General features: G+C 44.8%; 1 protein-coding gene across 4 annotated transcripts in view; it reads left to right on the top strand.

Annotated features, from left to right (window-relative positions):
• LOC147894017 (choline monooxygenase, putative (CMO-like)) overlaps positions 1-23,279 on the top strand; it is a 192,885-nt gene extending 169,606 nt beyond the window's left edge. For 2 of the 4 annotated variants that reach the window (XM_087386195.1, XM_087386192.1), the window contains 2 exons: positions 22,713-22,763; positions 22,849-23,279. In XM_087386195.1, coding sequence (XP_087242321.1) covers positions 22,713-22,763; positions 22,849-22,995 — 198 coding nt within the window. In that variant the 3' untranslated portion in view covers positions 22,996-23,279. Of the gene's footprint in view, positions 1-22,705; positions 22,764-22,848 lie in introns of all 4 variants that reach the window. The other 2 variants (XM_087386194.1, XM_087386193.1) reach the window with 2 other exon arrangements.
• Positions 23,280-23,597: the final 318 nt, after the last annotated feature.

Genomic DNA, 23,597 nt, shown 5'->3' with positions numbered 1-23,597 from the left:
GGAGATGCATTTAGTCTTGCTACTGCTGCGGATTCAATTGACAAGTTCTGCCTAGCCTCAGGAGGACTTGTCAATTGGAACAAATCAAAAGGCATCTGGACAGGAGCTCAGCAGGATACCCAAGCATGGGGAGGAGACAGAGGCTTTGTATGGATTCCCAGAGGCACCTCCATGAGATATCTAGGCTTTCAGGTTGGCATTGAGGTGTCCCCGACGCAGCAGTTTGCCCCAGTTCTTGAGAGCATCCGGAGAAAGCTAGCCTACTGGAGCACGGCTAGACTTTCTTTGGCCGGAAGAGCGCTGGTACTCAACTAGGTTCTACTAGCGACTATGTGGTATGTTGCGTCATGTTGGAAGTGGAGTGGTGGTGATGGTTCTGCGGACACTAGGGCCAGGGTTGTGAAGATTGTGGGAGAGAGGGAAGGAGTCTCACTTGCGGCTTTCTCACATGCACAATGGGGAAATACACACAAAGGTGGAGGCTGAAAACAGTTTTCCTCTTCTTAGTTGTGAAAACCAAAAGAACTCTAGTACAAAGAAATAGAAGAACCCCATATGTGGGTCTCAAACCAAACTCAACTAACTAAGGTGGCATACTAACTGAGCCACAAACTAGAGTAGATAAGGATAGCTGTCATCCAGCTATTATTCGTGGGCGGTGTACCAACCGCATCTCCAGCTAACAAGTCGGTGACATAAATACACAACGGTCACCCTGGCATATCTCGAGTGGAGCTCGATATCTCAACACTCCCCCTCGAGCTCAATCCCAAATCCTGCACACCAAGCAGGTCTCTGAACTTGCGCAGCTTCTCTGCGCCCAATGCTTTCGTGAATATGTCAGCTACCTGATCCTCTGTGCTGACATAAACTAGATCAATAAGACCTAGTAAAACCTTCTCCCGCACATAGTGATAATGCACCTCAATGTGCTTTGTTCTAGCATGAAAGACTGGGTTCTTTGCCAAGTGTATACTGCTCATGTTGTCACAATAAATGACAACCGGCCCATCTGTAGACTGATGCATATCATAGAGTAGCTTATGCAACCAAGCTACCTCACATGCAGCCATTGCTGCACCCCTGTACTCAGCCTCTGTGCTCGACAAGGCAACTGTAGGCTGTTTCTTGCTGCTCCAAGTGACTGCAGCACTCCCAAAAGAGAACACATATCCACTGGTAGATCGTCTATCAGAAATGCTACCAGCCCAATCAGCATCAGTGTATCCATGCAACTGTATCTGAACCCCAGCCTCATAAAATAGTCCATACTGCAATGTGGACTTCACATACCTGAGTATGCGTCTAGCCGCATCCAAATGCGGTTTCCTTGGAGCGTGCATAAACTGACTTACCAACCCAACAGCATAGCTCAAATCTGGCCTGGTAATAGTCATGTAAATCAAACTTCCTACTATGCGTCTGTACATAGTAGGGTCTTCCAGAAGCTCACCTGCATCTGTACTCAGCTTCACATTCTGCTCCAAAGGAACTGAAATAGGCTTACAGCCTGTCATCCCATATTTGGACAGCATGTCCAATCCATACTGCCTCTGCAAGAGCTGTATCCCACTTGGTGATCTAATCACCTCAATGCCCAAGAAATAACGCAGCTCTCCCAAATCCTTCATCTCAAACTTCTGCCTCAATAGCATTTTCACATGAAGGATATCTTCATCACTATCACTTGTGATGATCAAATCATCAACATAAATGACCAGCAGCATAATCCCTTTCTCTGTTTTTCTCACATAGAGTGAGAAATCTGCCTTGGAAATCTGAAAGCCAATAGTGACAAGATACTGTCCTATCTTGTCAGACCATGCTCTAGGTGCTTGCTTCAAGCCATACAAGGCTTTCTTCAACCTGCAAACAAACTCAGGATGAGTAGCATGAACATAACCTGCTGGCTGCTCCATAAAGACCTCTTCTTGCAAATCACCATGCAAGAAGGCATTCTTTACATCCATCTGATGTAAAGACCATCCCTTTGATGCAGCCATAGCAATGGCTGCTCTTACGGTTGCCATCCTTGCAACCGGGCTGAAAGTTTCTTCATAATCAATGCCATATGTCTGTGCATACCCCTTGACAACTAATTTTGCCTTGTATCTATTCACAGAACCATCTGCATTGTGCTTGATCTTATAAACCCACTTACAGCCAATTGCATTCTTGCCTTTAGGCAAAGGCACCAATTCCCATGTAGCATTAGCATCCAAGGCATCCATTTCTTCATCCATGGCTTTCTCCCATTTTTCATTTCCCATGGCTTGCTCAAAAGAAGTGGGTTCTGGTTCCTGTATCACTTTGACCATATAGGCATAGTGAACGGCTGTAAATCCATCATATTTCAGCCTATCCACAGGATACCTAACCCTGGTAGACCTGCGCAAAATAGGCTCACTTCCAGGTGCTCTCAAAACATCCCTGGTCTTCCTTACTCCAGGTGTAACAACAGAAGGAATACCCAACTCATCATCAATGCTTTGTTCTGAGCCACTGGATTCACCATCCACAAAAGAGTGACCTGCATTCACATCAAACATGGGCTGATCTACCTTCTCTTTTCCTTTTCGTGATACCTGCGTACCACTCTCTGCATTGCTTTGAGGAGATTCTCCTGATCTCAATCTGCCTGTCCATGGCGAAGTATGTGAACCACTGCTAGAGGACACTGCAGGTCCACTGATATTTTGTGATTGCTGCTGTGAATTCTGTGCAGCAATACCATTTTGTGCATCTACATCAATCATCACATTTACTGGTTTATACCAGCTGCTCATCTCATCAAAAACAACATCTCTGCTCACTGTGAACTTACGTGTAGAAGGGTTATAGCATCTATACCCTTTCTGCTGCAGAGAATAACCAATAAAGACGCACTTCTCAGCTTTTGGATCCAACTTGGACCTCAACTCATCTGGTACATGGACATAAGCAATGCAACCAAAAATCTTCAAATGAGAAATATCTGGTTTCCTACCAGTATACATCTCCTCTGGCGTCATGCCATGTATTGCTGCAGTGGGAGTTCTGTTCATTATATAGACTGCTGTAGCAACTGCTTCAGCCCAATAATAATCTGGTAGATCTTTTTCATTTAGCATAGCCCGAGATACCTCTCCAATATGCCTGTTTTTTCTTTCTGCAATTCCATTTTGCTGTGGGGTATGACTGCATGAATATTGCTGCTTTATACCATGCTCCTGCAAGAACCTTGCAAACTCATTTGAGAGATACTCTCCCCCTCCATCTGACCTTAGGCATTTTATTTGCAGGCCTGTTTCTTTTTCAACCATAGCTTTGAAAGCTTTGAAGTGCCCAAACACTTCACTTTTCTTTTTTATAAAATACACCCACAGTTTCCTGCTGAAGTCATCAATAAATGTGACAAAATAGTGACAGCCTCCAATAGATGCAGCTTTTGTAGTCCACACATTAGAGTGGATTAATTCCAATGGCTTTTTACTCTCTTGAACATGCCTAGGAAAAGGTTTCCTTGCCTGTTTCCCAAATTGACAGGCTTCACAAACCTTGTGCATTTCTGCAACCTTGAATTTAGGCAATCCCGCAACAATATTTTGGGCTTGCATTGATTTTAGTCGCTGTATATTAACATGACCAATGCGTTTGTGCCAGATATCAATATCTGCAACTACACCGGTCCCATGTGCAAACATTGCTGCACTCAATTCAGGCATGTCTGCATCCAACGTAAACATCCTGCCCTTCTTCTTTCCTTTTGCTATCAAGCGACCGTTATTTTTCATATCCTCAACAAAGCATCCATGAGGATTAAATCTAGCCTGCAAGCCCTGCTCAACCATCTGACCAACAGAAACCAGGTTCTTGGTGATGTTCGGGACATGAAATACATCAGACAAGTATTTCTTTTTCCCATCCTGCATAGACAAAGGAATTTTGCCAATCTGCACAATAGGATGTGCAGTATCATCACCAGTCTCCACAAATCCTGGTTTTTTTATTTTTCTTGCATCCTGCATCCATTCAGCGTGACCTGTCATGTGGTTTGACGCACCCGAGTCAACATACCACACATCATTGCTTTCTTCTGCACTTGTTACAGAATTTGTCATATGCTGCACCATAAACAAATGCTCATTTCTGTCATCACCCTGTCTACTAGAGGATGCATAATTGCCTTGCTGCAATTTTCCATTCATAATGTCATTCTGCTTTTTATAGCAGTCCTTAGCCATATGACCCATTTTGTCACAATAGTAGCATTCAATATTGCTGTTTGCATTTTGGCCTCTCTGCCATCCACCACGGCCTCTTTGGCTCCCCCTGCCTCTAGAGTTACCACGTCCTCCTGCATAGGACTGGTTTTCTTGCGTTTGCTGCATATTCTGATTTCTACCACGACCTGCAGATCGGCCTCCTCTACCTCTGCCTCTACCTCTGCCAGCATTTGAGTAGAAGACAGTTTCTTTTGAAGTTCCTGCTGAAGAAGATGCACCCCCATTTCTCTGCTCTTCAGAAATTAGAAGAGCAATCAACTCCTCAAAATCAGGAAAGTTTTCACGGACGGCAATGGATGTCCGGAACTGTGCATAATCCTTTCCTAGACCATTCAAGGTCACAGAAACCAAATCATCATCATCCACTGGCGACCCAATGGAAGCAAGTGCATCTGCAATTTTCTTCACTTTCATGTGGTAGTCATTTATGCTCAAATTTTCTCTCTGCACATTGTGCAACTCCTGTTTGAGTGGCATTTTCCTGGCTTGCGTATTTGTGCTATACATTTTTGCCAAAGTATCCCATGCCTCCTTTGGCGTATTTGCATCCTGAATATGCACAATCATGGAGTCCGAAATACTGATAGACAGCTAGTACATAACTTTCCTGGCTCTCTCATGCCATCCTTTGAATGCCTGCATTTCCTGTTGACTGGGAACATTAGGAAGAACAGGTTCTTCTTCATTTCCTGTAATGAATTCCCAATAGCCTTTTCCCATCAAGAAATTCGTCATTCTAAACTTCCATGCCTGGAAGTTGTTCTTGTCAAGCTTTTCAGTGACAATCTGTGAAAGAGAATCAGATGCCATTACAGAACACTGCAAAATATTATGTCACTGCAAAAAACACAGCTTTTGCCTCACACGGGCAGATCTACAAAACCGACGAGAGTGGTATTTCACCACACAGTCACTTCCTAGTGACGATTTTGCATCAACAGGCAATAGGCATGAATCTGCAACTCCCAATATCTCTGCACACAGGCATACGATGCAATTTCTGCGGCACCTTTCCACCGACTAGCCGCGCAGTGGTCGCACAGCAAAAAACAGGGCCTTTTTCTGAGTGCCTGCGAAGAACCTCCGCCTTCAAAACGGGCCCCGAAACGGCCTCAAATCAAAAAAATAAAGTCACTGAGGGCTCTCCCGCATCATATACTGCGCTCTCGCCACATCGCGAAGGGCGTCTCAATCTGAAACAGTGCACTCCTGCACTTCTGGCTGTGCTACCTGCAGAGATTTGCTCCCAAACTCGAAATAGGAAAGCAACACTGGTCCTCTTACCAGGACACCACGAACTTGGCTTGCTTTCTTGAGCTCCTTACCACGAACAAGGCTCTGATACCATGTGAAGATTGTGGGAGAGAGGGAAGGAGTCTCACTTGCGGCTTTCTCACATGCACAATGGGGGAATACACACAAAGGTGGAGGCTGAAAACAGTTTTCCTCTTCTTAGTTGTGAAAACCAAAAGAACTCTAGTACAAAGAAATAGAAGAACCCCATATGTGGGTCTCAAACCAAACTCAACTAACTAAGGTGGCATACTAACTGAGCCACAAACTAGAGTAGATAAGGATAGCTGTCATCCAGCTATTATTCGTGGGCGGTGTACCAACCGCATCTCCAGCTAACAAGTCGGTGACATAAATACACAACGGTCACCCTGGCATATCTCGAGTGGAGCTCGATATCTCAACAAGGGTTTCATGGGATACTATCACTTTACCCGCCTCGTAGGGAGGACTTGGAGTTCTTGATCCTGAGTTGCAGAGCAAAGCCCTTTTAGTCAAACTTCTTGTTAGAGGTTTGACTCTAGGAGATCAGCCGTGGAAGCAGTTCCTATTGCATGGGATTCACCAATGTACCCCCAGAGCAGCAGGCCAGTGGGCAGGTAGAGCCAGTTGGATTTTCCTGACGGACCAGCATTCTCAGCCTTCCTCACCACTTGTGAAAAGGCTTATTCAAATATGGGATCTTTTCCGACAACACCTCATCAGAGCAGTTCCCTCCTCTAGAGAGGAAATTGCCCGACAACCACTATATCATAACCCCCTGGTTCGGTATGAGAGATCTTCCCCTGGTACAGAACTTAGGACTCCCTTGGCCAGATGGCATGCTCAGGGGGTTGTGACAGTCAGGGGAGGTGTGGAGATGTCAGAGGAGGAGATCAGAGATAGACACGGGCCACTTGGACAAATTGCTGCCACTAGATTACTGATCATGAGAGCTATTCCTCAGGGGTGGAGGGATATGCTTACAGATTCAGCCTATGTTCATCCCATCTCTACTTGGTCAGGTTGTTTTAGTGAGGCTGGGCTATGCATTGGAGTTCGTTTAGGACCGGCACCGATGTGTGAAGATTTTTGAAAACCTCAAACTTGTCTTGTACATATGAACATGTGTGATGTTCAACCTGTGTGTGTGTTTGCTGGCGTTCAATCAGATTTTGTATAAGCAGCTTTCAAGCACTTCATGGTATCCAAGGTCGGGATTGTGTTCATCATATGTGGATGGTTAGTGGGCGATTAGATGCTAAATGCCGGTGACATGCAATTGTGTGGACATAGTCAATGAATATGTGCTTAAGTGCCTTGGTATAAAGTTTGAAGGGAAGGGTGAAGAGTGGTGAAAAAGGAAATGCATGACGTGGCTTTAATCAAAGGAGGCCATGCATGCTACATGAAAAAGAAAGGAGGCTTCTCGTTGATAAGCTGGCAGGAAGTCACGTACGCGGAGAGGACAGCTTGTAGGAGGATTCCGGAAAGAGTACGTGGGCACTCGGGAGGATGGACACATGAACGGAGGGAGATTTGGTTAAGAAGCTTCACGTGAAGGAGAGGCTCTTTTGGATGAAGGCGACAGCTAGAAGGAGCCTGAAGACGGGACGAGCTGGGGGATCACAAGGAGGGAGGCTGCAAAGATGGAAAGAGAGCGCCGAGGGAGAGGAGAACGAGAAGGAGGAGCTCGTGGTTGGATCGGGGCCAAGAGCTTCTGAAAAGGGATCGCGTTGCTGCAGGAGGGCTCCTGGAAGAGGAGAGGTCGAAGAGACGGCAAGGAAGCTGAAAGACCAGGAGGGCGTTGCTACAGCACGAACTGAAGGGTTTGGGAAGAGGACTGCGTTGGAGAGGGAGTTTGGAGAATTGGGGGCGTCGCTCTTTGTAGGTTGGAGATGAAAGGCGACGGGATCTGGGAGAGATTTGAGTGGGAGAAGGAGTCGATGAGGATCGCAATATGCTGATGAAGAAGGAGGACGAGCTGCACATAAGTGAGTTGGGGGACCGCGTGAGTGGCTCGTAGTAGATGGGAGGAAGTTGAAAGACGAGAGAGTTGCAAGGAAGGAGGAAAACCGTGAGCGGCTGAAGGTCTGGGGAGGTACGAAATCACCTTTCTTCAGGTGCGAAATCATTGCATTGCTTTGCATTGAAGGTCTGGGGAGGGAGAAGAGATTGTCAGTTCCGAGGATGGAGAGCAGCTAGAGGCAGAATATCATCACATAATGGGAGTTTGGGCAGCAGAACCGAGTGCTCTATGGTGTAGAGGAGAAGTTGCATGGCTGCAATACGTATGTAAACTTGTGTTGAGCTGTGAAGCTATAAGGTAGTCCTCATAAAGGAAGAAGATAACATAGGTGGCAGCATGCTTGTGACTGGCTAGTCATAGAATGCACACAAATACTCTAATGCTAAGAGCAGAGAAGCTTTGGCCAGGCAGGAACTCGGTGTTACTGAGGAGACCTTGGCTTTGAGAATCTCCAAGAGATGGCGGAATACATCATTTCTAGTGCTTGTTGGTGATCGTGGGAAAGATATAATAAGATTTCTAACCGTGGTTACTCTGTGGGTGGTTGTTCGGTGAGTTGTGGGACTGGATGCATTATGAATCTGAATGCTTTGTGAGCTTGAGCGCAGTAAGTAGGAGCATCATGTTGAGCTGTGTAATCCATTGGGTTCTTTTTGAGTTTCTTAGCTTCCAGAGGAAATGTGACCAAAGTGTGAGGTGTGTCCGGAGGTGCGTAGAGACAATGATGTTGAATGGATGCCTTTTGCCTTGTGATGGTGTTGTTCGGGTGTTTTAAACGTGGATGAGGGTGGCTGTGAAGGCAGGTTAGGCTCTACTATTTTTGTCCATCCACCGTTTACTTATTTTAAGACGGACTCCTCTCACAGATTGTATCCCACTCAGCCCTTGGATCGACAGGAGCTCCTTTGGCAGAGAGTCAGGGTCATTGGTTGCCTTGGTAAGGAATGGGCCACAGATCCTTCCAGGTTGACCATTGCAGAGGATCCTAGATGGAGACTTTGGATCTTTCAGGGTCAACCTCTTGCAGAGCTTGACTGGGACCCAGGTGAGTGGGCGTGGCCTGCACCGGTGGCAGGTGCTCGTCCTCTTTCTTTTTTCCAGTACTCGACGAGGGCAGGTTACAGGCTTCAGCAAAGAGACTCTCATCATCTACCATCTGCCTCACAGCATTGGCACACATAGGGACTTACTGCAGAGCTCTTGCTGAGTTACTGGACTCACTTTTGGGGCATCAGTAGAGCCAAGAAAGTCTCCTACTTCCTTTGGCTCACTATTCATAGGGGTATAACTGTGGGTACCTGGCTTCAGCAGATGGGTAGACCCTCCTTGTGTATGCGTTGTCAGCTGGCAGAGGAATCTAGTAAGCATTGTTTATGGAGCTGCCCCAGCTCTAGAGTGGTTTGGACAGGTATCTTCAGGATGTTCTCATATGTTACATCCGAGTCCTTTCTGATGACATGGGGCGCTGCCCTATGGGGGAGAGGATTTGGAGCCTTTGCCCTCTATGAGTCGGAGCCAGGAGACCACGGTTTCTCCATGCAGTATCGCCAGAGACGGGGTCCCATAGATGTTAGCATTATGGAGCCGTAGGACTTACTTTTGGTACCAGTACCAGCTCAGGATTCCAGGCCTACTTCACCTGCAGGGTCAGCCTGGGAGGTGATTTCTAGTATTACCCTATGGCGGATATGGTGTTCGCGATGTTCTTTTGTCCTTGGGAGTCATTTATGCACGGAGACTGACACTCTTGCTTCCATTTGGGGGGAGATTATCTTCACTCTCAGGAGTCAGTGGGAGCGGTGTACAGGCACCTCTTTGGCAGCTCGTGGGAGACTTTTATCCTTCATGAGGACATGGGACTGCTCATTATTTTTTCATTTGACCCCTTTTGGGATGTTGTGGCATTTTAGACCACCTCCATGGCTTTTTAGCCACATTGTTGAGGCTAGGGATAGAGTACTTTCTCTCCCACCTGTTGTATGATTCGTTTTGAATGGAATATATCACTTTTTATATTTTAAATGTATAGAAGTCTGTGACATGCCGCAGTGCCCGGTCACCCTCTATGTCCTGTAGTGGTCTGACCAACCTCTGCTGCTCTCTGATCTGTCGTAGAAGCACCTCCCTGTGTCGCCGCATCTCCATCAGATAGAGTCCGATATACAAACCTACTCGATCCCCCAGGATGCACACGAATCCACCTCCCTCACTCCTTGAGGATATCACTTAGACCGTTCCATGTTTCATCACACTGACTCTGTATTGAGAGTGGTCGGGTGGGAGGGCATACCCAAAGATGGTCGCATCTGCACCCTTTGCGATCACCAGGAGATCGAGTCAGAGGAGCACTTTGCTTTTAGATTGCCTACGTACTATGAGATGAAGGGTCACTATCATTGTCTCTTCAAGGATGGTTTCGGACCCCCATCCAGCCTCTTGTCTTACCCAGATCAGAGATGCTTGGTAGTCTTCGTTCATAAGGCTGTCGAACACAGGGATCCTTTATTGTTGCTTTGTGGACCTTCATAAGGCCTTTGACATGGTACCTCAAGCTCGCCTCCTACGGTGGTTACATGACATGGGAGTACCATTAGAGATGACATGGGGTATCTTTGCGATGTACAAGACCACCACTGAATGGATGAGGGCCCCAACAGGAGTCATGTCAAAGGAGATGTCTAGCACGATTGAAGTGAAGCAGGAATGTCCGATCTCTCTGACACTATTTTGCCTATTCATTAATGAGATCTCAACCGTCATTGGAAGATTTGGTGGTTCTAAAGGGAGCCTTCCTAATATCCGGATCAATCTCTTGCTATATGTAAATGACATTGTACTTATCATAGACTCGGCTGAGTGCTTACAAAAACATTTGGATGCCTTGCAAGAATTTTGTACATAGTAGGACCTTATGATCAACGTTGGCAAGACGAAGCTTATGACCTTTCATACCTCTTTGGCACATCTCCACACCCACACTTTTTAGAGGTGACCTGTTGAGATTGTCAGATCATACACATATCTTGGGGTAGTTTTCAGTGGACCCAGATTCATGTTGATATCAGCAGCAGAGGCGCGGTTGACACAGGGATACACAACACAGCCCTCCTTAAGCAATAATGTTTCCAGTTACACTTCCATGATCCCAAGACGAAAGGGTTGTCTTTTCGACACCTTAGTCACACCTACACTGATGTATGGCACACCATTTTGGGGACCTAAACTATTGGAGAGGATGTAGCAAAGGATAGATAGGCCCCAGGTCATGATGTTCTTGCGCATGATCCAAGGTAAGCCCTTAGCACCACACACGATCAACCGAGTAGAGTTGCCACACCACCATTGATGATAAATTCCCTCTTCCAAATAGTCACCTATATCTGATGGTGCAATTGATGGTATCCTCGCAAGGGAGTCTTCATGACGATTAGCATAGCAGGGACACACCTATTGGCTCACCAAAGTCTCCTGATGGTTCACGACACACGGCATATAGCTGGACCACCTCCTGCTAGGTACGATCTCAACTCTCTCTTCCTTCATATCACTCATGGAGAGATTAACTGGCTCATCCGGTTGGACCTCTTTAGATAGCACATAAAGGATACTTGGGTGGTGCCAATAGAGGACCTTGGCACTAGGATGGCCTTCTTGTAATGTGATGACAAGGATAGAGGGCTCTAAGCGTCATTTTCCGCCCAGCTAAGATCTCGTGAGAGATCTCCTTAGTGAGAGCCTCCTCTTGTTTCTCTCTCCTTCTCTCTCTAGAAATCTCTCCCCTAGCCCAGTTCTTGACAATTGGCCTCAACTCTTGGTGCCATGTGTCCCATAGGGGATCCCTTCCATTAAGCCCTCTTCTGGGCTACCCCATGTACCTCCTCATAAATTCCTAGTCCTAGGTGTGGCCCTAGACCCAAGCCCTCTAGGCCCCATGATATGCAAGCACTGTCGAGCCCTTTGATTTCCAGCCTCACCATAACCAAGCCATGGGCTTCCATGATTATGGTTGAAGTAACATTCCCTTCCCCTTGAGCACGGTTTACATTCTTAAAAACAAAATTGGGAAAACTCCTCTGGAGATTGCTTACCCTTTCCCATATTGACCTCTCTTCAGGTCTATCTTTCCAATTATCATCATGAATGGACTAAAACTTGTAGCTAAATGTTTGGTATTGTTATATGTAAATTATACAATTAGTTCGTCGTTTATTTACATATGATCGAAGCATGTTTTCAATGCCTTGATTGACCCTTTCAGTTTGACTATCACTCTGTGGATGATCCGCGGTGCTCATATTCAAAGTAGTTTCCAACCTCATAAACACAGCACTCCAAAAATAGCTGTTAAATTTGTTATCTTGATCTCACTAACAATACCGACTAGTAGCCATATAATCTATAGATATGCTCCACAAATAGCCTAGCTAATTCTAGAGTTTAAACCTCTTCTGTATTTGGAATAAAGTGAACCATCTTGTTTCAATCACGAATGGTTAATTGGGATCCACTACCTTTAAGATAGGAGCAGATGCTATAACTACCTTTAACATCTCAAAGCTATTATTTTGAGGTTCATCCCATATGAAGGTACTTCCCTTCCCCTTAAGCTGATCCGCATAATCTTGGATAAATCTCTTATAAAATTCTGACAAACCTAAGAATGTATGCAATTCTTGTAGGTTTGTAGGATGGCCATTCCAATATGGCCCTCACCTTTCTTGGATCCATGCGCATCCCTTCTTGGGATATAATATGTCCCAAGTACTTCATGTCTTTTGCAAAGAATTCACACTTGGATTCTTTTACAAAAAGAGAATTTTCTCTAAGCAACTGAAAGACTTTCCTCAAATGTTCCAAGTGCTTTTGCCTCATTTTATTATAGGTGAGGATATCATCTAAGAATACAACATTAAATTTTCCTAAATATGGCCTCAAGGCACTATTCAAAAGTGTCATAACAGTTGTTGGAGCATTTGTTAAACCAAATAGCATTACTCTAAACTAATAATGCCCGTAATTAGCACAAATTGATGTCTTAGGGACATCCTCTCCTCTAATTTGTACTTGGTGATATCCCGATCTTAAGTCAATTTTGGTAAAATATTTTACCCCTTGCAATTGATTAAACAGCTCATCAATGCCAGGCATAGGATACTTATTTTTTGTTGTGATTTTATTCAAGGCTCGGTATTATGCATAAACGCATAGTACCATCTTTCTTATTTACCAGTAAAGCTGGTGAAGACCAAGGTGAGTTACTAGGTTGAATATGGCCCTTCCTAAGATATTCAATTAATTGTCTTTCGACGTCACATTCTTCTGTTTGACTAATTCTATATGGTGGTTTACAAACAGGGCTAGATCCAGAAGTTATTTCTACCTTATGATGTACATCTCTCTCGGGGGGTAAACTATCAGGCAATTAGACGGAAAAACATATTTAAATTCAACCACATTAAATCATTGAAAGAAGATTTTTCCTTTTTAACAACATGAAGAGAAAATTTACCCTTTTCAGATATAGCAAAAATAAAATCACCAATAAAAGTAACTTCACAGAGATATACCTTGCATCCTTGCTACAGCAAGCTGTAGTTCCAATCGGCCAACTGAGAAGGAATGTGTCTCAGTTTGCTTTTGTTTTTCGGACAGCAAGTTTCCAGCATTTTGTTTCTTTGTTTGTAGGAAGCAGAAGAGCAAGAATGGCCTCAACCCATCTTGGAGGACAGACGAATTGCTTCGATAAAGGCAAGCAAGGGAAAAGAGAAAGTTGCAATCTCTTCAAATTATGAAGAAAGTAAACATCCAGAGTATGCTCTCTTTGTGAAGAAGCCACGTATCTAATACTATTTCAAGCGGCCTGGACATGTCATTAAGGGAGATGAGAAGCTTAATCATAAAAATGTTGCGTTGGACCATGAAGCCAATTTTGCCAATGCTGAAAATATACTCTAGACTATGTGCTTGTATACTTCTTTGTGATCAAAACACCCCCTGCATGGTATGGATGCTAGATTAAGCGAGAGTATTGAGAATTAGATAATCATAGCATCCAATACCACATCGGAGCTATGTGTACCTTAGTGGAGTTGGTTGTCTAAGGTTCTAGTTGTGCACTAGGCCTATGACACATGTAGATGCTATGTGGCAACAAATTGTAATCATCTCCTTGCATGTGGGACACTTGGAGGTGGTGTGCTTTATCCTTTCCCTTGTCTATTTAATAAGGTCTTGTAAATGAGTGTGTGAGACATCTTTGTGAGTTGTGTCCTCTTAGTGATCAATACACTTTGTGTTGCTTTGTGATATCTTGTGTTTCATGCTTTCATTCTCTTTCAACATTCGGCTTAGAAACTCCTTGAATTGTTACAGCTTGATCTAGGGTTTTTACACTATTATTTGGGCATTCAGTTTATGCAAATATATGAAGGCATGTGCTCAAACTGTCATAATACATTCAGGGACTGTTACAAAGGCTCAATTTGCAGGACTGCAAGCGTATTTCAACTCCCATTGAACTAGTGTAGTCTCTCCATGCATGATGTAGGTGAACCTTTTGATACTCTTGTATATACATAAGGCTGTTGCATGCCTTATTTATCTCTGCAATACTCATCCAAGTATTCAGTGTATCCCAGTTGAACAAGTATACGCACAACCCAAAGACACAGCATTGGTGTGCTATAAATGTGTTTTCAGATACTTGCAGGGTACTCTGTCTCTTGGTCTATCCTATGCCGGGGGGGTGACTTTGACTTGCATGCTTTCAGTGATTCAGATTGGGCTGGGGATTATGATACCAAGAAGCGGCCCCAAGAAGATTGCTAAGAAGCGGGAGCGTCTTTGCAAGGCTTGGCATTGGTTTCTGCCACCTGCTTCCAGGCTACCCTAGAGAGTGAACTGGGACCCTGCAAGGCAGGCTGCAGGACAGCTGGTCTTTTCCAGCACCTCATAGATAGCTAACTCTTTATATTATGTTTCTTCATGCTTAATTGATGGTTTTCTCTTGGGAAAAAACGTAGGCACAGCAAGGCACATGATCCCAAGCCTACCCTACAAAGATGCCAAACTTGCAGGATGATGGCTACAAGATTAGCATGCAAGCACCACTTCATGGTATTGCCATCCTAGCATCACAGATCCAGGCTGACCCACGTCTCCTAGGAAGTAGAGTGGCAGATTTGAGAGAGATGAGGAATCTTGCTGGGACCCTAGTTACACCCACATAGAGCTTAGATCACTCATGGAGACACTTGAGATGGTCCATCTACTTGAGATTCATAATTCATATTCCAGATGTGCCCAATCTTTCAGCTTCTTTTTCAGTTGTTCAGCTTCAAATTACACTAATCCTTTAGCGGTGTGCTAGACGCCTCTGGCTCCCCTATATGGGGTGCTCTTCTCATGATGTAATTCAGATTCTGTAGATGCTAATAAACTTTTCCTTTCTCTTTCCCTCATATGCCTCAGTTCAGTCAGGTGACATGGACCAGCAGTCTCCAGGGAGACAACACAAGTAGAGTTCATTTTGGAGCTTGACCTGTATAGAGGAAGGCTTTCTCACTCTAGGCAGATCAAGTACACTCCAGCCCTGCCCTTGATCATTCCACAGCTTGAACCTGTATAGAGGAAGATTTCCCTTGATCATGAGAAACAACAGAGTAACAGCAGCACACTATGGCAAAAGGAAAGACTAAGTCATTTGCCCAAGTAGTGGCCTCTCTGCCTTAAACAGGACAAAGGGAATAGACATCACATTTGCAACAGCTGCTTGAGTCCCCCAGCAGGAAAATCGACATCTCAAAAAGCAGATAGCAGAGGTATTGAAGCGCCTAGCCTCATTGGAGACCTGAGGGGACAAGCAGTTCATCCGCAAGCTCACCCACGAAGCAATACACCAATGTGTAAGTGATCCGCCCTCACACGTCATTTCTAAGGACAATTTGATCAAATTAAGACAATTTGATCTTCCCTCACATGTCATTCTAAGGACCATTTGATCTCCCACGAGGACAAAACTAAGTTAGAGAAACAAGTAGACTTGGCAATCAAGGAGGCCAAAGAAAAAACGAAAGCAACAAAGATCAGAATAGGAGGGCTTCCCGACGACTAGTTTAGGGGGCAGGAACCTTCAATACACTGTGCCATCAACCCCAAGCATCAACTGGTTTACGTCGGAATTGAGCATGGCACAAAGTGACACTTAACGCAATCATCATCTTTGATGCAAGGGCTGAAAAAGTTCACATTCTCAATCAAATTCACCTTTGGATAGCAAAACAGCTCACGAGAGCTCAATTGCGACAAAAGCCAACCAAACTAGCAAAGCTGAAGGCAGCCAAAAGGAAGGCAAGTGGGCCGTCGATCGAGATGGCAAAGCTCTTATGAAAGATTTCAAATCTAAACCGAAAGACCCTTAGTTCATAACAGATGTAACCTGATAGGGTTTTTGGGCCCTATGCTTTCTCAATCCTTGACTGATTGTACTAGCTTCCATGGTTCCATAGGTCAATTTTGGCCTCCCATGGACATTAATATCATCATTTCATCTCATATCTCTCGGCTCAGATTAAGGGCCTTTGAAGAACTCTCTTCAGCAGAACTTCCTCTACACAACCCACCTCACATGTAGCTGATTTTGCTGTGGAATGACACTATGGCAAACATTCAATGATTGGAGTGACCTCACAAGGAAAAAACCTCACTAATGCTTTGATACCATGTTTGAAAAATGTGTCAAATTGGGTTTTTTTTTAAGGCATGCAAAGCACCAAAAGGTGCCTTAGGCTGGTAGTACTACATCCACAAGTGTCTGACCTACACTTCAACGTAGAGGTTTTGTTTTCTTTCTTCTTTTATATTAATCACTAGCTTAGTAAAGGCATTTCAAGCAGTTTCTCTTTTATGCAATGGTTACCTTGAATTTATGCTGCCTTTTTCAGCCGACTCCCTAAGTCACTTGATGTAGAGATTGCACTTGTGTGTGGTTTGTGCTGTTGTATCCTCAGCTTCAGAGTCAATCCGTGCAGGTCGTATTGATAGCTTCAAGGGGGCTGTGGGGAGATTTTCAAAGAACCTATGTGACAAAGATTTTGAATTCTATCTTTTTTTTCCCCCTTTCTAGTAGCATGGGTAGGTATGGCTTTACAAGACTCCTTGATGGTTATTTTGATAGAACCTTTTTTTTTTTTTTTTTGTCAAGAAAGAGACTTCTATTAAGAGAAAAAACCCGCGAGAGCAAGCTCAAAGCGGAATACATTATGAAATCATGAGGATAAATAAAAACCCCCTCAGAGTGAGGTGGAAAACAACCAAGGCTGAGGCTGAAAGTGCCACCTCAACCCTGTAGTAGTCTCAGAGAAGAAAGGAGAATCCTTCCATTCCCTGAAGAAAGAAGCCCTCCTAGCTGAGGCTGCACGGGAGTCTCCCTGCATACTCGTCCATACAGCCATCAAAGTATGTACGGTGTCTGTTGTCTGTCCAGACACTAGCCACTGTGTGCGAGGGATGAAAGTGAGTACCCTCCAAAGCCTCTGTGCACCTGGCTCTCCAAATATGCCAGGATGCTATGCTCGCTAGAATCTCCCAAGAAGTATCCACAGAGACATGTACAGTTGTAAAAGGAAGGTGTGGTACCACATCCAACGAACAGGACTCAATCTGATGACGTCGAACCGAAATGGCCCGAGAGGAGTCAAATCTCTCATAGAATACCTGAGGCCCTGTAAGAGAAAGCCAAGCCATTGAGCCCCATGTCATAAAGAATGGGGAGTGGGCAAAGTGACTGAAAATCCTGGCTACCCCCATCCAAATCATCCTCGTTTTGATAGAACTTTTGGTTTAGATACTAAAGAAGTAACTGTTAGATATCAATGCTCCACTCTCGTGTAACTACGCGAAAACCAACTAACTCTACTTGTAAGCCCCCCATATGAGGAGAAGGCATTTGAGTAGCTCGGTTATCCGGTAGGTCCGTGTTTGGACACCAGATGGGGGCCATGTGTGGCCTAATGGCTGGACGGCTTCAGATAGAGTTGGCACACTGCCAACTAGGCTACATGCAAGTGCAGGAAGGCATCCCATGACTGACTGCAGTGAGGGTAGACGGAGCATTTCCCGGGGCAGCCCACTCTCGGGTTGCGAGGCCCGTTTGGAGCCCCAGATGATCCCAGATGGCTCTGGGCCGAACGGCAACCATAGGTTAGTTACTCTATTTTGCACCACAGTTCTATCGTGTGGTCGGTGGCCTATTTCGGGACCGACCTCCAGTCGGCCGTTTTGGGCGGACTAGGTCGGTCACCAATTGGGTCTAACCGACACTGACTGGTGGCTATATAAGAGCAAGCCCGTGAAGCCCATTATCATCACTAGCTACAGCAACCCTGATTCCTTAGTAGCCAGCCTCCGTCCTCTACTGTTTCCAGCGCGCCATCGAAGCTCCTCTCACAGGAGCGCACGACTGGGAGGCAGCGCAATCTATTGTATCAGTTTTACAGTAATCAAAATTTTGATTCTCTATACTATCTGCTTTTCTCTCTTGCATACGAGATCCTGTTATCTGTTGAGCACAGACGTTGTATTATTTTCTTACATGGTATCAGAGCTTAGGCTCTAGCAAGAAGATTTGGTAGTGTGTTTCTGTTTGTGAGCAGATTGTGAGAGATGGCCTAGCCCGCAAGACTGCGAATCCCACCGTTTGGCGAAAGCAGAAAGTTGGACGACTCTAACTATCCACTCTGGAAGTTTAAGATGAAGACCATCCTAAGCGCATACGAGCTTTGGGATACTGCTACTAGGGTGGACATGAAGCCGGTTCCGAGACCGAATCCGGCCAATGCAGCACAACAGATAGTACCAACTGCGGATGAGATTCTCGCGTGGACAAGAAGAAATACAGATGCGCTGTGTTCTATTGTCTGCAGTGTAAGTGGTTCTGTCATGGCGTTAATTCAACATGTCACCACAGCGGAGGAGGCATGGACGGACTTGAAAAATCAATACGAGACCACGAATCAGACGCGGATTCAGAATCTGGAGACTCAAATCGCGAACGAGAAACTGTCTGAGTCGTAGCAGTCGGCAATGATGCAAAATGTCCAACAAAAGAAAAAGGTACGATTGCTCTTAAGTCAGATGGAGTTATAAAACAGTTGTCCGATGTTCTTTATGACCTCAAAGTTCACTTCGATAAGAATGGCGCAAAGATTTTGGATCTTCAAGGGAAGGTCGTTGGTAAAGGTACACGGCGCAATAACATCTATGAACTCTCATTTTTCAGTGCGCGAGCTGATGTGAGCAACACTAAGCTGTGGCATGAGAGGTTTGGTCATCTAAACCTTAGTTCTTTAAAGGAGATGCATAAAAGTGAAATGATTGCAGACCTACCAGAAATTACAGATCTGCCCGATGTATGTGAAGCTTGCATGATGGGCAAGCAGCATCGGCAGCCCTTTCCTAAAGAGGCCAGCAGGGAAAAGGCTCCTCTAGAGCTCGTTCACACGGACCTCTGCGGAAAGATGGAGACAGAAGCTTTGGGTGGTTCCTACTACTTCATGACGCTGATCGACGACTACAGTAGAAGGATATGGATATACTTCCTGAAGACTAAAGATGAGGCCTTTAGTAAGTTCAAAGAATGGCATGTAATGGTCGAGAAAGAATCGGGGAGGAAGGTGAAGAAGTTGAGATGAGACAGAGGTGGTGAGTTCACATTAAGTGAATTCGAAAGTTACTGCAAAAGTCACGGGATCAAGAGGCAGAAACCCCCGCCACATACATCACAGCAAAATGGAGTAGTAGAGCGCAAGATGCGCATCATCTGCGAAATAGGCAGGAGTATGATGAAAGGGAAAGATTTGCCAAAGACTTTCTGGGCTGAAGCATGTAACACGACAGTTTACATTTTGAATTGTAGCTACACGAAGGCTATGAACGGGATGACTCCTGGCCATTCCCGAAGTGGGCCATTCCCGAAGTGGGTAAAGCAGCTTTTGGATGGCAGAGAACCTCCAGCCATTGAGGAGGAACCATCCGAACACTGCCAGTCCAGGAGATTAGAGGAGCAAAGAAGGGCGCAGGAACATTTGGTCAATTACGCTTTGATGACAGAGGTGATCTGTGCTGAAGAACCCAAGTGTCTTAAAGAGGCACAGGGTGATGATAGGTGGATGGAGGCTATGAAGTCGGAGTATGGCTCCATAATGAAGAACAACACTTGGGACCTTGTGGATCGACCACCAAAACGCAAGGTCATCGGCACCAAGTGGGTGAACAAGACCAAGTACAAGTCTGACGGCACGTTGGATAAGTACAAGGCTCGGCTCGTGGCAAAAGGATTTTCACAGATACATGGTTTTGATTATCAGGATACTTTTGCTCCCACAACTCGACTCACCACAATTCGCAGTGTTTTGGCTTTAGCAGCACAGGAAAGTTGGCCCGTGTTTCAGATGGATGTAAAATCCGCCTTTCTGAATGGAGATCTCAAGGAGAAGTTATACGTGGAACAACCACCAAGTTTTGTGATCCCCGGTTCAGAAGGTAAAGTCTATAAACTGAAGAAGGCACTTTACGGGCTGAAACAGGTTCCACGAGCGTGGTACCGGCAGATTGATGCCTACTTTCTACAAAACGGGTTCAGGAGGAGCCCATCTGATGCAAATTTGTATATCCACAAAGGAGGAGGCAAGTGTATGATCGTGGTCCTTTATGTGGACGACCTTGTCATAACAGGGAACCATGAAGAGAAGATCTCACAGACAAAGCATATGCTACGAAGAGAGTTTGAAATGACAGACCTCGGACTGATGCATTTCTGTTTGGGGATTGAAGTTTGGCAAGAGCCAAAACAGATCTTCATCTCACAGCTGAAGTATGCTGAAGAGATATTGAAGGCATTTGGCATGGCTGAGTGCAAGACAGTTGGTACCCCTATGGAGGTTGACGTGAAGCTCTCAAACGAGGATTCATAACCACTGGTGGACGAAGCGAAGTACAGAAGGCTTGTGGGCAGTTTGATTTACTTATGCAACACGTTGCGGGACATCAGTTTTGCGACTGGTATACTAAGCAGGTTTTCCAATAAGCCCCGGGAGAACCATTGGAGGGCAGGGATGCGGGTGCTAAAATACATCAAAGGCACACTTGATTATGGCATCACCTATACCAAGGGCAACATCTTGACCGGATTCTGTGACTCGGATTGGGCAGGAGATGTGGACAACAGCAGGAGATCAGTGACAGGTTACTATTTCTCACTTGGATCTGGAGCTGTGTCATGGATCAGCAAGAAGCAACCCATAGTTGCTCTTTCTTCTATCAAGGCTGAGTACAAATCAGCATGTTTTGCTTCTTGTGAGGCAGTGTGGTTGAGGAGGATTTTGGGGGACATGGGTGCAGTGCAAAACAAGCCTACGCAGTTATCATGTGACAATCAAAGTTGCATGGCAATTACAAAGAACCCTATGTTCCACGCTCGCACAAAACACATTGAGATTCAATATCACTTTGTACGCGAGCTCATCATGGATGGAGAGGTTGACTTGGTGTACTACCCGACTACAGAGAATGCTGCGGACATCTTCACGAAGGCTCTTGGAAGAGACTTACTGGAGAGGCATCTTCATCGACTTGGCATTGGGCCGAAAAAGTAAGTTCACTTGCGGGTGGACATTGAGTGGGGGTGTTAGATATCAATGCTCCACTCTCATGTAACTACGCGGAAACCAGCTAACTCTACTTGTAAGCCCCCATATGAGGAGAAGGCATTTGAGTAGCTCGGTTATCCGGTAGGTCCTGGTTTGGACACACCAGATGGGGGCCATGTGTGGCTTGATGGCTGGATGGCTTCAGATAGAGTTGGCACACTGCCAACTAGGCTACATGCAAGTGTGGGAAGGCATTCCATGACTGTCCGCACTGAGGGTAGACAGAGCATTTTCCGGGGCAATCCACTCTTGGGTTGCGGGGCCCGTTTGGAGCCTCGGATGATCCCGGATGGCTCTATTTTGCGCCACGGTTCTATCGTGTGGTCGGTGGCCTATTTCGGGACCGACCTCCAATCGGCCGTTTTGGGCGGACTAGGTCGGTCACCCATTGGGTCTAACCGACTACGACTGGTGGCTATATAAGAGCAAGCCCGTGAAGCCCATTATCATCACTGGCTACAGCAACCCTGATTCCTTAGCATCCAGCCTCCGGCCTCTACTATTTCCAGCACGCCATCGAAGCTCCTCTCACAGGAGCGCACGGCTGGGAGACAGTGCCATCTATTGTATCAGTTTTACAATAATCAAATTTTTGATTCTCCATACTATCCGCTTTTCTCTCTTGCATACGAGATCTTGTTATATGTTGAGCACAGACATTGTATTATTTTCTTACAGTAACCACGTCCCTTGGTTTTTTTGTTTCAGTTTCCTTTGTATTTCAAATACTCTGTTTTTTGTCAAAGTAAGAGCACACAGCCCTAAAAACTGTAGGTCCTTCAATTTGTACAATTCCGTACTCATCCTTTTTATATGTTGCGGCACCAAAGACAGATTTGTAAGCCTCCATCCATTGTATAGCATCTTCAGCTGTGGCTCTTGAACCAACCCATACTCTACTAAGGATAGGCTCAGGTTTACAATAGCCATATTTGGAAATGCAAAATAACCATGCCTTCAACAAGCTGCTAGGCTTTGCTGACATCATGTGAGACAACACTTTCATGGAAAAACCTAATGACATCATCCATAATTTGCAGATGAATGAGCTCTTGCTCTCCCTCATATTATTTGGAAAGGAAAAAATGTCATGCTTTTTTAAAGTAGTTGTTGGAAGAGATTATGATACCTTAGTCAGAAGTATGGATAAGTTGTAGGTATGTGATTGTGGTTTGTAATTGTGTAACATAAATGTTGTCTATTCTTAGGAACAAGGACATGTCCATCATCCTTAAGTGGTCTTGTCTTGTGTATGCCATTGCACTTTAAATTTACATCGACTCGTAAAATTTTTAGTGGTGGTTTGATGATTACAAAGCATTCATCTAATCTGATTTTTCACACATTTCTTGCTTTATGTATAGTTCTTAATCGTCAATACTATATTGCAAGCAAGTTCAAAACAATGAATCATTGTGTTTTGTTGAGTCGAGGATGTAGGGTGAACAAAAGTTTATCGAGAAAAGTCTGCAAGAAAGTGAGATGGTTCAGGTACCTCTTAAATCTACTGAGTATCTTTTTGAAAGCTTAAGATTTCCATGAAATATTGTCAAAGTACTGAAACATTGTAATACAGATAGAGGATATTGCACTATGTGAAGGGGTGCAGAGAGGTCTAGAATCACCTGCGTTCAACAAAGGTCGTTATGCTCCAAGAGTGGAGATGGCCATGCACCATTTTCATTGCTTGTTGCAGAAGGACTTACATTCACCATTTAACTGATATCGGTGCTGATACACCTGCTTATGTATCGATAGTTTGTCACTGCATATATATTTGGAGCCAGCAGTATGCATTACTCCTGGGTGTGAGATTGTGGATTTCCTTTACTCTGTCAGGGCAGGGAAGTGGTGCAGTATAACCCACATGAATGACCATAATAAAAATCCAACGAAAATCCAACTGCAACCTGATTGTTCTGTCCCCTCACCCCCCCTTCAGCTTTGCAGTAACCATGTAACATTAAATGTCGTCTATTCTTAGTGACAAGGACATGTCCATCATCTTGAAGTGATCTTTACGTTAACATCCTAAATATGTCAATAGTCTCCAAAAGTATTACAATAAGATTCCAAAAAGCAGTGGAGCTTTTGTTATTCATGATATAATAAAAGGCAAATTCCATCTGGTTAAAGGACATCCATTTTTTCTTCGAAATAGGTAAAGTCTCTAGTCACCATCCCACCAAGCCAAAATATTTCGAGTTCATGAAAATGGGAAAGCACGGCTTTGATATTAATTTATCCATGTTGACAAGATAAAGAATAATACATGACCTAGGATTTCCTACACATCATAGCAATTTTTAAAACAATATACACCAG

This window comes from Dipteris shenzhenensis, chromosome 15 (genome assembly GCF_047967505.1).
Source record: "Dipteris shenzhenensis isolate YYH24624 ecotype China chromosome 15, Dip_SZ_1.0, whole genome shotgun sequence".
Classification (NCBI taxonomy): domain Eukaryota; kingdom Viridiplantae; phylum Streptophyta; class Polypodiopsida; order Gleicheniales; family Dipteridaceae; genus Dipteris; species Dipteris shenzhenensis.
The sequence above is the reverse complement of the archived record's forward strand: the minus strand, read 5'-3'. Positions and strand labels throughout refer to the sequence as shown.